Raw genomic sequence first — 15,588 nt, 5'->3', positions numbered from 1 at the left:
AAAGCGTCCCTGGTAGCAGTGGCTGCTGAGATGTACGAACTTCCGGTTATCCCGGCAGCTGCAGCCGCTGACGATTCTGCCACCTGCTGTGGCCGGGTCCTAGCCCGGGATTTGGTCACCCTTCGTTCTTCACTACGCCCATGGTCCCACCTGGAGCCAGGGCGGCGGGCCCGGCAGCTCCCACGTGGTGAGAGGGCGGTCCGGGGAAAATGAAGGCGACGCACTGTAGCTGCTGCCTCAGCCACCTGCTCGCCTCCGCCCTCCTGCTGTTGCTACTGCTGCCTGAGTTGAGAGGGCCCTTGGAGGTACTGCTGCAGGCGGCCGAGGCCGTGCCGGATCCCATGCCTCCGGACCGTGGGCCGCGAACCCTGCCACCTCTGCCGTCCGGCCCCACAGCTGCCCAGTCCCCGGGCCGCGCTCCGGCCGAAGCCGAGGGACCACGGGGCGCCGAGGGCGTCAATAGCAGCACTCCCAGTGCGGGGCTTGCAGCCGAAGACCCAGGCGGGAAAGCGGGGGAAGAAGGCCCGGTGGGTGGCGTCCTCGCTGTGAGCCCCAACCCCGGCGACAAGCCCATGACCCAACGAGCCCTGACCGTGTTGATGGTGGTGAGTGGCGCGGTGCTGGTGTACTTCGTCGTCAGAACGGTCAGGTGAGGCGAAGCCTCGATGAGCCTCCCTCGCAGGCCTGAAATGGGCTATCTTTTGACCTGGCGTTGCCCTCTTCCCACCCCCAGTATCATGGGTGCCTGCCTGAGTGAAAGACTGTGAGGATGAATGTCTTAAAAGCCTGTGGTACCTTTGGGAGTATTTAAACCACCAAGTACTTGCTCCCTTTCATTTATAAGTTATAAATTAGTACCAAACCTCTAAATCAATCTTTATTTGAGTAAATTAATACTAATGCAGAATGACCTTATTATATGGGTACTTTATTTTATAAAATGTAAAAGAAGAAAAGTTCTTTTAGCAGTAGTTTCTTTTTTTTTTTTTTACATCTTTATTGGAGTATAATTGCTTTACAATGGTGTGTTAGTTTCTGCTTTATAACAAAGTGAATCAGTTATACATATACATATGTTACCATATCTCTTCCCTCTTGCGTCTCCCTCCCTCCCACCCTCCCTAGCCCACCCCTCTAGGTGGTCACAAAGCACCAAGCTGATCTCACTGTGCTATGTGGCTGCTTCCCACTAGCTATTTTACGTTTGGTAGTGTATCTATGTCCATGCAACTCTCTCACTTTGTCACAGCTTACGTTTCCCCCTCCCCATATCCTTAAATCCATTCTCTAGTAGGTCTCTGTCTATTCCTGTCTTACCCCTAGGTTCTTCATGACATTTTTTTTTTAGATTCCATATATATGTGTTAGCATATGGTATTTGTCTCTTTCTGACTTACTTCACTCTGTATGACAGACTCTAGGTCCATCCACCTCACTACAAATAACTCAATTTCGTTTCTTTTTATGGCTGACTAATATTCCATTGTATATATGTGCCACATCTTCTTTATCCATTCATCTGTCGATGGACACTTAGGTTGTTTCCATCTCCTGGCTATTGTAAATAGAGCTGCAATGAACATTTTGGTACATGACTCTTTTAGAATTATGGTTTTCTCAGGGTATATGCCCAGTAGTGGGATTGCTGGGTCATAAGGTAGGTCTATTTGTAGTTTTTTAAGGAACCTCCATACTGTTCTCCATAGTGGCTGTACCAATTCACAGTCCCACCAGCAGTGCAAGAGTGTTCCATTTTCTCCACACCCTCTCCAGCATTTATTGTTTCTAGATTTTTTGATGATGGCCATTCTGACCGGTGTGAGATGATATCTCATTGTAGTTTTGATTTGCATTTCTCTAATGATTAAGGATGTTGAGCATTCTTTCATGTGTTTGTTGGCACTCTGTATATCTTCTTTGGAGAAATGTCTATTTAGGTCTTCTGCCCATTTTTGGATTGGGTTGTTTGTTTTTCTGTTGTTGAGCTGCATGAACTGCTTGTAAATTTTGGAGATTAATCCTTTGTCAGTTGATTCATTAGCAAGTATTGTATCCCATTCTGAGGGTTGTCTTTTCATCTTGTTTATGGTTTCCTTTGCTGTGCACAAGCTTTGAAGTTTCATTATGTCCCATATTTTTATTTTTGTTTTTATTTCCATTTCTCTAGGAGGTGGGTCAAAAAGGATCTTGCTGTGGTTTATGTCATAGAGTGTTCTGCCTATGTTTTCCTCTAAGTGTTTGATAGTTTCTGGCCTTACATTTAGGTCTTTAATCCATTTTGAGCTTATTTTTGTGTATGGTGTTAGGGAGTGATCTAATCTCATACTTTTACATGTACCTGTCCAGTTTTCCCAGACCACTTATTGAAGAGGCTGTCTTTTCTCCACTGTACATTCCTGCCTCCTTTATCAAAGATAAGGTGACCATATGTGCGTGGGTTTATCTCTGGGCTTTCTATCCTGTTCCATTGATCTGTATTTCTACTTTTGTGCCAGTACCATACTGTCTTGATTACTGTAGCTTTGTAGTACAGTCTGAAGTCAGGGAGCCTGATTCCTCCACCTCCATTTTTCGTTCTCAAGATTGCTTTGGCTATTCGGGGTCTTTTGTGTTTCCATACAAATTGTGAAATTTTTTGTTCTAGTTCTGTGAAAAATGCCAGTGGTAGTTTGATAGGGATTGCATTGAATCTGTAGATTGCTTTGGGTAGTAGAGTCATTTTCACAATGTTGATTCTTCCAATCCAAGAACATGGTATATCTCTCCATCTATTTGTATCATCTTTAATTTCTTTCATCAGTGTCTTATAATTTTCTGCATACAGGTCTTTTGTCTTCTTAGGTACGTTTATTCCTAGATATTTTATTCTTTTTGTTGCAATGGTGAAGGGGAGTCTTTTCTTGATTTCACATTCAGATTTTTCATTATTAGTGTATCGGAATGCCAGAGATTTCTGTGCATTAATTTTGTATCCTGCTACTTTACCAAATTCATTGATTAGCTCTAGTAGTTCTCTGCTAGCATCTTTAGGATTCTCTATGTATAGTATCATGTCATCTGCCAACAGTGACAACTTTACTTCTTCTTTTCCAATTCGGATTCCTTTTATTTCCTTTTCTTCTCTGATTGCTGTGGCTAAAACTTCCAAAACTATGTTGAATAAGAGTGGTGAGAGGGGGCAACCTTGTCTTGTTCCTGATCTTACTGGAAATGCTTTCAGTTTTTCACCATTGAGGACGATGTTGGCTGTGGGTTTGTCATATATGGCCTTTATTATGTTGAGGAAAGTTCCCTCTATGCCTACTTTCTGCAGGGTTTTTATCATAAATTGGTGTTGAATTTTGTCGAAAGCTTTCTCTGCATCTATTGAGATGACCATATGGTTTTTCTCCTTCAGTTTGTTAATATGGTATATCACATTGATTGATTTGCTTATATTGAAGAATCCTTGAATTCCTGGAATAAACCCCACTTGATCATGGTGTATGATCCTCTTAAGGTGCTGCTGGATTCTGTTTGCTAGTATTTTGTTGAGGATTTTTGCATCTATATTCATCAGTGATATTGGCCTGTAGTTTTCTTTCTTTGTGACATCCTTGTCTGGTTTTGGTATCAGGGTGATGGTGGCCTCATAGAATGAGTTTGGGATGTTCCTCCCTCTGCTATATTTTGGAAGACTTTGAGAAAGATAGGTGTTAGCTCTTCTCTAAATGTTTGATAGAATTCACCTGTGAAGCCATCTGGTCCTGGGCTTTTGTTTTTTGGAAGATTTTTAATCACAGTTTCAGTTTCAGTGCTTGTGATTTGTCTGTTCATATTTTCTATTTCTTCTTGATTGAGTCTTGGGAGGTTGTGCATTTCTAAGAATTTGTCCATTTCTTCCAGATTGTCCATTTTATTGGCATAGAGTTGCTTGTAGTAATCTCTCATGATCTTTTTTATTTCTGCAGTGTCAGTTGTTACTTCTCCTTTTTCATTTCTAATTCTATTGATTTGAGTCTTCTCCCTTTTTTTCTTGATTAGTCTGGCTAATGGTTTGTCTATTTTGTTTATCTTCTCAAAGAACCAGCTTTTAGATTTTTTGATCTTTGCTATCATTTCCTTCATTTCTTTTTCATTTATTTCTGATCTGATCTTTATGATTTCTTTCCTTCTGCTAACTTTGGGGATTTTTTGTTCTTCTTTCTCTAATTTCTTTAGGTGCAAGGTTTGGTTGTTTATTTGAGATGTTTCCTGTATAATAAGGTAGGATTTTATTGCTACTTCCCTCTTAGAACTGTTTTTGCTGCATCCCATACGTTTTGGGCTGTCGTGTCTCCATTGTCATTTGTTTCTAGGTATTTTTTTATTTCCTCTTTGATTTCTTCAGTGATCACTTCGTTATTAAGTAGTGTATTGTTTAGCCTCCATGTGTTTGTATTTTTTACAGATCTTTTCCTGTAATTGATATCTAGTCTCATAGTGCTGTGGAAGGAAAACATACTTGATACAATTTCAGTTTTCTTAAATTTACCAAGGCTTGATTTGTGACCCAAGAGATGATCTATCCTGGAGAATGTTCCATGAGCACTTGAGAAAAATGTGTATTCTGTTGTTTTTGGATGGAGTGTCCTATAAATATCAATTAAGTCCATCTTGTTTAATGTATCATTTAAAGCTTGTGGTTCCTTATTTATTTTCATTTTGGATGATCTGTCCATTGGTGAAAGAGGGTGTTAAAGTCCCCTACAATGAATGTGTTACTGTCGATTTCCCCTTTTATGCCTGTTAGTATTTGCCTTATGTATTGAGGTCCTCCTATGTTAGGTGCATAAATATTTACAATTATTATATCTTCTTCTTGGATTGATCCCTTGATCATTATGTAGTGTCCTTCTTTGTCTCTTCTAATAGTCTTTATTTTAAAGTCTATTTTGTCTGATATGAGAATTGCTACTCCAGCTTTCTTTTGGTTTCCATTTGCATGGAATATATTTTTCCATCCCCTCACTTTAAGTCTGTATGTGTCTCTAGGTCTGAAGTGGGTCTCTTGTAGACAGCATATATATGGGTCTTGTTTTTGTATCCATTCAGCCAGTCTATGTATTTTTGTTGGAGCATTTAATCCATTTACATTGAAGGTAATTATCGATATGTATGTTCCTATTCCCATTTACTTAATTGTTTTGGGTTTGTTATTGTAGGTCTTTTCGTTCTCTTGTGTTTCCTGCCTAGAGAAGTTCCTTTAGCATTTCTTGTAAAGCTGGTTTGGTGGTGCTGAACTCTCTCAGCTTTTGCTTGTCTGTAAAGGTTTTAATTTCTCCATCAAATCTGAATGAGATCCTTGCTGGGTAGAGTAATCTTGGTTGTAGGTTTTTCTCCTTCATCACTTTAAATGTGTCCTGCCAGTCCCTTCTGGCTTGCAGAGTTTCTGCTGAAACATCAGCTGTTAACCTTATGGGGGTTCCCTTGTGTGTTATTTGTTGTTTTTCCCTTGCTGCTTTTAATATGTTTTCTTTGTATTTAATTTTTGACAGTTTGATTAATATGTGTCTTGGCGTGTTTCTCCTTGGATTTATCCCGTACGGGACTCTCTGTGCTTCCTGGACTTGATTTACTATTTCCTTTCCCATGTTAGGGAAGTTTTCAACTATAATCTCTTCAAATATTTTCTCAGTCCCTTTCTTTTCCTCTTCTTTCTCTGGAACCCCTATAATTCGAATGTTTGTGCGTTTAATGTTGTCCCAGATTTCTCTGAGACTGTCCCAACTTCTTTTCATTGTTTTTTCTTTATTCTGCTCTGCAGTAGTTATTTCCACTATTTTATCTTCCAGGTCACTTATCCGTTCTTCTGCCTCAGATATTCTGCTATTGATCCCTTCTAGAGTATTTTTAATTTCATTTATTTTGTTGTTCATCGTTGCTTGTTTCCTCTTTAGTTTTTCTAGGTCCCTGTTAAATGTTTCTTGCATTTTCTCTATTCTATTTCCAAGATCTTGGATCATCTTTACTATCATTATTCTGAATTCTTTTTCAGGTAGACTGCCTATTTCCTCTTCATTTGTTAGGTCTGGTGGGTTTTTATCTTGCTCCTTCATGTGCTGTGTGTTTTTCTTTCTTCTCATTTTGCTTATCTTACTGTGTTTGGGGTCTCCTTTTTGCGGGCTGCAGGTTCGTCGTTCCCATTGTTTTTGGTGTCTGTCCCCAGTGGGTAAAGTTGGTTCAGTGGGTTGTGTAGGCTTCCTGGTGGAGGGGACTAGTGCCTGTGTTCTGGTGGATGAGGCTGGATCCTGTCTTTATGGTGAGCAGGTCCACGTCTGGTGGTATGTTTTGGGGTGTATGTGGACTTATTATGATTTTAGGCAGCCTCTCTGCTAATGGGTGGGGTTGTGTTCCTGTCTTGCTAGTTGTTTGGCATAGGGTGTCCAGCACTGTAGCTTGCTGGTCATTGAATGAAGCTGGGTGTTGGTGTTGAGATGGAGATCTCTGGGAGATTTTCGCCATTTGATATTACGTGGAGCTGGGAGGCTGCAGCACCAAGAGGCTTTCATCCACATGGCTCAGAATAAAAGGGAGAAAAAGTAGAAAGAAACAAAGAAAGAAAGGGAGGAAAGATGGAGATAAAAGAAAATAAAGTAAGATAAAATAAAATAAATATTTTATTTAAAATAAATATTTTAGTAAAATAATTATTAAGAAAAAATTTTTTTCAAAAAGTAAATAAAAATACGGACGGAAAGAACCCTAGGACAAGTGGTGAAAGCAAAGCTATACAGACGAAATCTCACACAGAAGCATACACATACACACTCACAAAAAGAGGAAAAAGGGAAAAATTAATAAATATTGCTCTCAAAGTCCACCTCCTCAATTTGGGATGATTCGTTGTCTATTCAGGTATTCCACAGATGCAGGGTACGTCAGGTTGATTGTGGAGCTTTAATCCGCTGCTCCTGAGGCTGCTGGGAGAGATTTCCCTTTCTCTTCTTTGTTCGCACAGCTCCCGGGGCTCAGCTTTGGATTTGGCCCCGCCTCTGCGTGTAGGTCACTGGAGGGCATCTGTCCTTTGCTCAGACAAGACGGGGTTAAGGGAGCCGCTGATTCGGGGTCTCTGGCTCACTCAGGCCGGGTGGGAGGGAGGGGCACGATGCAGGGCGAGCCTGCGCTGGCAGAGGCCGGCGTGATGTTGCATCAGCCTGAGGCGCGCCATGCGTTCTCCCGGGGAAGTTGTCCCTGGATCCCGGGACCCTGGCAGTGGCGGGCTGCACAGGCTCCCAAGAGGGGGGTGTGGATAGTGACCTGTGGTTGCACACAGGCTTCTTGTTGGCGGCAGCAGCAGCCTTAGCGTCTCGTGCCCGTCTCTGGGGTCCGCACTGTTAGCCGCGGCTCGCGCCAGTCTCTGGAGCTCCTTTAAGCAAGGCTCTTAATCCCCTCTCCTCGCGCACCAGGAAACAAAGAGGGAAGAAAAAGTCTCTTGCCTCTTTGGCAGGTCCAGACTTTTCCCCGAACTCCCTCCCGGCTAGCCGTGGCGCACTAACCCCCTGCAGGCTGTGTTCACGCCGCCAACCCCAGTCGTCTCCCTGAGCTCCGACCTCTCCCTGAAGCCCAAGCCTCAGCTCCCAGCCCCGCCCACCCCGGCGGGTGAGCAGACAAGCCTCTGGGCTTCTGGGGCTAGTGAGTGCCAGTCGGCACTGATCCTCTGTGCGGGAATCTCTCCGCTTTGCCCTCCGCACCCCTGTTGCTGTGCTCTCCTCCGCGGCTCCGAAGCTTCCCCCCTCTGCCACCCGCAGTCGCCGCCCGTGAAGGGGCTTCCTAGTGTGTGGAAACCTTTCCTCCTTCACAGCTCCCTCCCACTGGTGCAGGTCCCGTCCCTATCCTTTTGTCTCTGTTTATTCTTTTTTCTTTTGCCCTATCCAGCTACGTGGGGAGTTTCTTGCCTTTTGGGAGGTCTGAAGTCTTCTGCCAGCGTTCAGTAGGTGTTCTGTAGGAGTTGTTCCACGTGTAAATGTATTTCTGATATATCTGTGGGGAGGAAGGTGATCTCCATATCTTACTCTTCTGCCATCTTCCCCCTCCACCACCTTAGTAATTCAGTTGTACCATATGAAATTTCTTACATTCCACCTTTTTAACCGGGAATACTGACAATTTTGTATGATTCACTCTTTGTCATAGCCCCTATTAGAAACATCTAGCATTCTTTCGCATGGCACTAAATATTTCAATGCAAAGTGTTACCGGTTGCATGATTAGATGGAAAACTGATACCTATGCGGGGGGATGTCATAAATATGATCCTGTTTTAATATTGGTATATATGTTTAATATCCTAACTATCCTATCCTGATTTTAAATTTACAAAAATTTGAATTAGTAAATGGATAAATTTGATATCTTACACACAAAAAACCTTTGCAAAGTGAATTCATCTATAAGTCTAAGTCATTCAAAAGTTGAAACTTACAAATGAATAGTTTTTTTAGCCTATTCTTACTACAGAATGTTAGATTATAGAATTACTTAAATTTCAGATTTGGTACAGACACGGACATGTAAATGACATCTTTCACTTTATATATGATGAAACTGACCTAGAAGACTAAAGTGGTTTAATTTGTGTCCCATGGAGTCTAATGACCATCTATGATTGTAAAAATCCATTATTTGCTTTGTTTGACTTTTTTTCCCATTAACGTGATGTCTGTGTCCTAAGACTATGATCAACCTTTAGATGAAGTAGACCAGGTCTTTATGTTGTACCAGGTTATGAGTAAAAGTAGAAGACTGTCACTTATTTTTCTACTCCTCTTAATGCCTTATCAAGTAGAAAAGGAATTATATAATTCAATTAGTGACACTTGTTACTGTTGTAAGTAACTTCCACTTGATACATTCCACTGTTACTGAAGTAAAGTTATTTTATGGCATCAATCATGATATTAAAATATTTCAACTATGTAGTAAGACTGATTTGGAAATCTATAATAAAGCCTCTTTAACTGGGTTAGTTGTGTACCACCTCTCTGAAGAGCTGACATGCAGAGCCAAGATGTCACTGTTAAAAGGAGCCAGCCAAGAGAAGAGCTGAGGAAGCACTGTGTAGTTTCCTCCTGTATAAATACAGTAGAGGGTAGGTTTATAGGAATGCACTGGTTTGTTTTCTAAACTATTTCACATTTTTTCCTGTAACTGCCTACCCTCTACTATTTCATATATTTCTTTAAGTGGATTTATTTTAAACTGAAAGTTTCCTTTTAAACATATCTATTTATTATTTTGTGAACAGAAAACCAACATCCCTTGGCTTAAATAACTGATTGAAGAAGTACAGTGTAAGCCAGTGGTAGACATGTGGTCCAGGGAACCCTGGAGGGTGGGAGGGTTCTCTGAGACCTCTTCAGGGGATCTGCAAGATCAAAACTACTTTCAAAATAATACATGCTAAGTTTATAGGGCACAAGAAGTTCATTGATACAGTTTCAAACTGCACATTGCAACTAGCTTTTAAGAAACTACTTCTTGTTGAGTTTTGGTGTACTATCAAAATAGCATAAACACCAGTATCTGAAAACACTATTAAAATGCACCTCCCTTTTCCAAGCTCATATCTACATGAACCTGGATTTTCTTTATATCCTTCAACCAAACAACACATTGCAAATGATTGAAGGCAGAAGCAGATATGAAAATCTAGCTGTTTTCTATTTTCTCTCTTTTCATTTTCTATCTAGTTCTATCCATTTAAGCCAGACATTAAAGGGATTTGAAAAAATCTAAATCTATGCCAATTTTCATTTTTCTGTTTTCTTTTTGATAATGTATTTTTCACAAAAAACTATGTTAATATGTAGTAGATTTATTCTAATTTTAAAAAGCAAATGATATTTTAAAGTTTTCTTAGGTTTAATTAACATATTAATAATCCACATAATTGATATATATATAATCCACATATTTATAAGCTCTTTGGGGTCCTGAATAATTTTTAAGAACAGAAAGGAATTTTAAGATCAAAACATTTGAGAACCACTGGTGGAAACAATATTATTTGAGTTATATACTGTTGGTTCACAAAACCCAGCAAATCCAGGCCCACTTTCTGTTAAAGAGGAAGTTAGAAAATGAGGTGTTACAGACATATTACTACTAAACTGAGACTTCTGTCTTGATATAAAGAAATATTAGAAGAAAATTGAAGCAGTAATTACTTTTCCCACTATATAATTGTTAGTTAATGGTGTCTGTATATTTTCTATAAATATCCAGAGTATCCTAAGTGTTATGTTTCATATACATATAAATAATGGGTCTGATGATAACTTTTTGGGGATGATCTTTTTTCATTTTGCTTCCACCTTATGTATAATCTTATATATAATTGTTTATCGCCATTGATTTTCTATCTTCATTTCTGTAAAGCTCAGAAGGGTACAGTCTTTTCAGTCTGATTCTGTTGGATGACTCACTAATATTGTGTGTTAACAGCCAAATTCTGAACCTATGGCTAAGAAAAACTGGACTCTTTAACCAGCATCTAGTACATTCATTTAGTCCAAGTCCTAAATTTAGTTGGCCACCTGATGTCCAAAGCTTGACTGATGCTTACAATGTCTGGGCAATGTTCAGAACTTATGCTTTTTGCTTCCAGATTATGGGATGAAACTATTCATTTTGGTGAATGCCCATTTTGACCCCCCAACTTCCAAAATAGTTGTGACAACAAAGCAGCATTATTTATTTGTGCCAAGGGGGAAGAATGGGCCAAAATCATCATTTCATTAACTGATATGTGAAAACACAGAATATTTTACTTGTAAAGTAGTTGAAGTCCATGAAATGTCCATATTGTTTTACTTTAATCTAATTCAGTTATAATGAATGTGTAACTAGAGATAACTTTCACTTTGAGTCTGGAAATATTCCAAATAACAATTAGATTCTCTCTGTAGAAATTGAAATATATATAGAGAGAAGGAACAGAGTAGGCTTCCTAAGATTAATACATAGTCTTTATGAGAAGAGGCTGTCTCATTCTCTATTATATCCCCAGTGCTGAACGTTATGTACAAAATAGGGTAGGCACTGAGTCAGTAGTTGCCTAATGAATGAGCGTTCTTAGTTCTTGTCGGGGATCAGTGTGAGTCTGGGGAAGACTCAAAAACATGAGAACAAAGGCTATTTACTTATCTTTTCTTTTTTTTTTTTTTTTTTTTTGCGGTATGCGGGCCTTTCACTGTTGTGGCCTCTCTCGTTGCGAAGCACGGGCTTCGGACGTGCAGGCCCAGCAGCCATGGCTCACAGGCCCAGCCGCTCTGCAGCATGTGGGATCTCCCAGACCGGGGCACAAACTCGTGTCCCCTGCATCGGCAGGCGGACTTCCAACCACTGCGCCACCAGGGAAGCCCTACTTATCATTTTTTATCCAAGGCTAAGTACAGTGTTTGCACTCAGACATTTAGTAAATGAACTAAGTTTGATTAGACTGAGAAAATAAATGTTTGGGTAGGGAAAACAATTATTTTATTACGTTTTTCAAAAGAAATAACATTCCCCATCTTTCTCCTCCTGTACACCTTTCCTTTCATGCTTCATTCTAAAATTAAAGGAATATTAGATTACTGCTTCTATCAGTTACTATTTTAGTTAAACAGATAGAACAAGCCTGGCTAACTTAAACTAATGGGGATTTACTGGAAGAATGTTGAGATCTCAGAAAGTTAAAGAGAAACTGGAGAATCGGTTCTGGGAACAGGCAGAAACTAAGTCAGCTTGGGAGACAAGACATCAAAATACCACACAGGTTTCTTTGCAGGAACATACCATTGTATAGATACGCAGTAATTTTCAGTTTCTTTGTCCCTCAGCTTAGGAATCAAATTCCATGGAAGGAGAAATAAATTAAGTCTCTCTATTGGCAGAGGTGGTGGGAATCTTAATTATCATCTCACCAGACAGTTTATTGTGGTAGAGATACTACCAATAAAGGAATATGGGTGCAAAAAGAAAAGAATACTATCACCGAAACAACATATTTACACCTCCCTGATCCATCTTTGCTCTAGGAATCAAGGAGGAATATGAACTATTCATACCCACCTTGCTAGATATTTTTTAGCCTAGCAGTTTAAAATGCCAGTCCCTATGAGTGGCTCAAAAAGTGTCATGCAATTTGACCAGCAGTCTGTAAGGTCACTAATCACCTCCAAGCTACCAAATGTTCTTTATTCTACCAGAAGGGTCTTTATTCTGAATAGCTCTACTGCATTTGTTACCAATCATTTAATTCTTGAGTAATTTTCCTCTATTGGCTTCTGATCCTTTTTACTATTTTAACCCCTTTTCAGTATAGTCTTATGGGAAGTCAGACTTTCTGAGTTCTAATCCCAAGAGCTGTGTACTCTTGAGTAAGTTACACAGCAGCTCTAAAGTTCAGCTCAGGTTTTGTAAAATAGAGAAAATGATAGTATTTACCAGAACGGATTGTTTCAAGGACCTATACCAAGTACTTAGCACAGTTCCTGGCACATAATAACTGCTCAATGAATTTTACTAGTGATAATGATTATTATTTTTCTTATCACTCTTTTCTGGTCTTTTCCATGGATCTTTTCCATTTTCTCTTATAATAAGGACAAAAATCTAGGCTTCTGAGAGTGCTTCTTTTAATTATTTATTTGTAATTGAATGAAAGAGTCCTTAAATTCTATAGTGATTTACAATTTTCAGAAGTTTCACACAGATGATTTCGTGCTTCTAAAGCTATCTCTTTAGTCTGTTCTTCTACATATGATAATGGGGTTTTCTGTATTTAAACAATATTTATCATGGGCAGTTCTGGGAGATAAAAGTAATGAGGTGAATTTGTTGGGGAATTTGGGCCAGGGTAGTGCTCCCCCACCTTTTTCGTGCCATGCCACACTTAGAAATTGATATTCATGTAGGGTAAATGCTTGAGACTATTTGCCCTGATCTCTGTCTACGTTGGACCCTGTTAGCTACTCCAAAGGGCTAAGGAGATCTTTGTTTTGGCACATCAGTAAACCATTTGCGTGTATGACACAGTCGTTGTGAAGTGTTTATAGAATGGTGCTGAATATGGACTATGTAAAGAAGTAGTTGGACAAGTTATCATATGGGCCACCTTTAAATCCAGATTCTTAAAATGAAGAGAATCATATGGAAACATACAAGTGGGTGATGGAACACTGGTAACCTAACTCAGAGAAGCTAGGATGCTCAACGCCCTTATCAGTTAGGAAGTTTTTACCTGTGAGTAATAGAATATCCAATTAAACGTGACTTTAACATAGGGACATGTTTTGTAGTTGTTTCTTATCATGAATATGAGCAGGCTTAGGCTTAGTTCAGTGACTTTGTGAGATTATCAAGGATTCTGGCTTTTTCTTTCCTTGTCTCACCATGGGTTGGCTACCTCAGCTTTAAGCATTATGTTCCCACACAATAGTATCTCAAATAGGAAAGAGGGAAGGGGGCCTGAAAAGAGGCCTTCTCTTCCTATGTTCTTTTTTTATCAAGGAGAAAAATCTTTCCCAGAAACCCCACTACTTGAGTTAACCCCTTCTGTCTCATTTGTCTGAACTGCTTCATCTACTTAGCCCTAGACAATGACTGGCAAAAGGGAAATTATATTTTCATGATTGGTTGCACCAATTATTATGATCATTAGATATCTCTTAGGGCTGGGCTCAATTGCTGTCTAACCAAAATCATGGTACTGTTAAGGCAGAAGAGAGTTTCCTTTAGGATAAACAAAAAGCAGATACTGTTACAGTGATCAAAACTAAGAGATGGCCTAACCAGAACATCATAAATGTACTTATTATTGTAAGTAGCTACCAAGTCATTACTTTTTACCATGAAAGGATGAACCCGAAAATGCAATTCACTTAAAACAATATATCCAGACTGGTGTGATGTAAGATCATTGTATAAGGGATCAGAAGACTGTTTGGTAGCTAATTTTGGACGTTGGTTAGAATTACTTTGAATCATTAGGAAGACAATATAGCTTAATGTTTAAGAACCTAGACTTGAGAATCAACCTGCTTGTATTTGGATCCTAGCTCTACCATTTACTGTCCCAAATTTAATTTTTCCTGAGCTTTGACTTTCTATGTTTAGAATGAGGATACTTATAGGATTGTTGTGAGGATTACATCAGGTAATGCTTGCAAGCTGCTTAGCTCAATGCCTGACATATGTGCACACTTGGTAAATAGTAATATTCTTAGTGAAATTTTTCTGTATCTAGAATTGCTATTGTAATATATTTGGGGGTTTTTTACAGTATTTTCTGTAAAAAAATGTATTTCCCCCATACCATACTCTATGGTGTTTGACCTCTTAAACTATAATCAGCAAGAGGTTAGGTCTGACAAGGCTAGAGATGGGGTGGGAGCAAGGAGAAAAAAGGAGGTTGTAAGAGAAATCTGCTAGAATGTTGGTCATAGAGTCAAAGGTGAGGCGGGATGAATCTTAGAGGCGCTGGTTTGTAAATAAGACTTTAAAGTCGGTTGGGGAATAAACCCATGCTGAACTGTTAGAGGTGGAGGTCAGGAGAATTATCAGTCTTCACATCCCAAATTCTAGGGCCTAAAAGAGAACACTAGGAAATCTATATAAAGACAAAGAGGAAAGATGACAAGGGAGCTATGTGCTGTGCACCTTCATGTAGGATACTTCATAGCTAAGCTATATGACATTTACTTAAGGTTTACTTCACCTGGGGGTATCCACCAGAATACCATCAAATGGGAGACAGATCTAAACACAAGAACTGATCATACATGCTGAATTACAGGGAGCTTGTTTAGAAAAGGGGTCTATCAGAGAAAGCAACATTCCAATAACCTAAACATAGATAAACACGCATTTGATCTTTTCTTTTTTAACTTTTAGGTATTAGCAGTGAACATGTTACGGGAGATGAAGAGTGGCAGGATACCTTGTGGGGAATCTTCTATTTAGTGCTGCACTTGGTCAAGCTTGTGATAGTGACAGAGCCTGGTAATTTATAAGCCAAAAGAGAGGACCCAAGAATAATTATGAAAAGAAGCCAAAAAGATTCAAAAGTTCTGTAGTCTATCAACTTGGAGTCAATAACTTATGACAGCACCATTGCTTTACACTAAAGTGGTATAATTACAATGATCCTTGAGAGATCAAAAAGAGTAGAATTAACTCATTCTATCCTATATGTTAAGGCATGGATAGCTCTAGTGTTGGATATGGCTCCATGTAGAATGCTGAGATTTTAAAAGAAAAACAATAGTTTGGCTTTTGAAAGGATAAACTTCAATTATTTAGTGTGTAAATGAAGAATAACTACATGTTATAATATGGTAAATTTACATACCCAAAAGATAAAAATGAAACTCCACAGCACAGGATACAAGTTGAATATTGGTAGTTCTAATTGAGGTAGCATATGAGAATCACCTGGGCTAAAGCAGGTAGGCTAATCTACCTAAAACATCCTAAATGAGTATCTTAGAGGTCCTGGAGTGAATGCATGTTTAATATGCTTAATTATTCTAGCAGTGTGTGTGTGTGTGTGTGTGTGTGTGTGTGTGTGTGTGTGTGTGTGTG

General features: G+C 39.4%; 1 protein-coding gene across 2 annotated transcripts in view; it reads left to right on the top strand.

Annotated features, from left to right (window-relative positions):
- Positions 1-96: 96 nt before the first annotated feature.
- FAM174A (family with sequence similarity 174 member A) overlaps positions 97-15,588 on the top strand; it is a 35,072-nt gene continuing 19,580 nt past the window's right edge. For both annotated transcript variants that reach the window (XM_027100539.1, XM_027100540.1), the window contains exon 1: positions 97-649. In XM_027100539.1, the coding sequence (XP_026956340.1) occupies positions 210-649 (440 nt within the window). In that variant the 5' untranslated portion in view covers positions 97-209. The remainder of the gene's footprint in view (positions 650-15,588) is intronic.

Source organism: Aethalodelphis obliquidens, unplaced genomic scaffold (genome assembly GCF_003676395.1).
Source record: "Aethalodelphis obliquidens isolate GAN/ISIS:26980383/991018 unplaced genomic scaffold, ASM367639v1 scaffold4, whole genome shotgun sequence".
Lineage (NCBI taxonomy): Eukaryota > Metazoa > Chordata > Mammalia > Artiodactyla > Delphinidae > Aethalodelphis > Aethalodelphis obliquidens.
The sequence above is the reverse complement of the archived record's forward strand: the minus strand, read 5'-3'. Positions and strand labels throughout refer to the sequence as shown.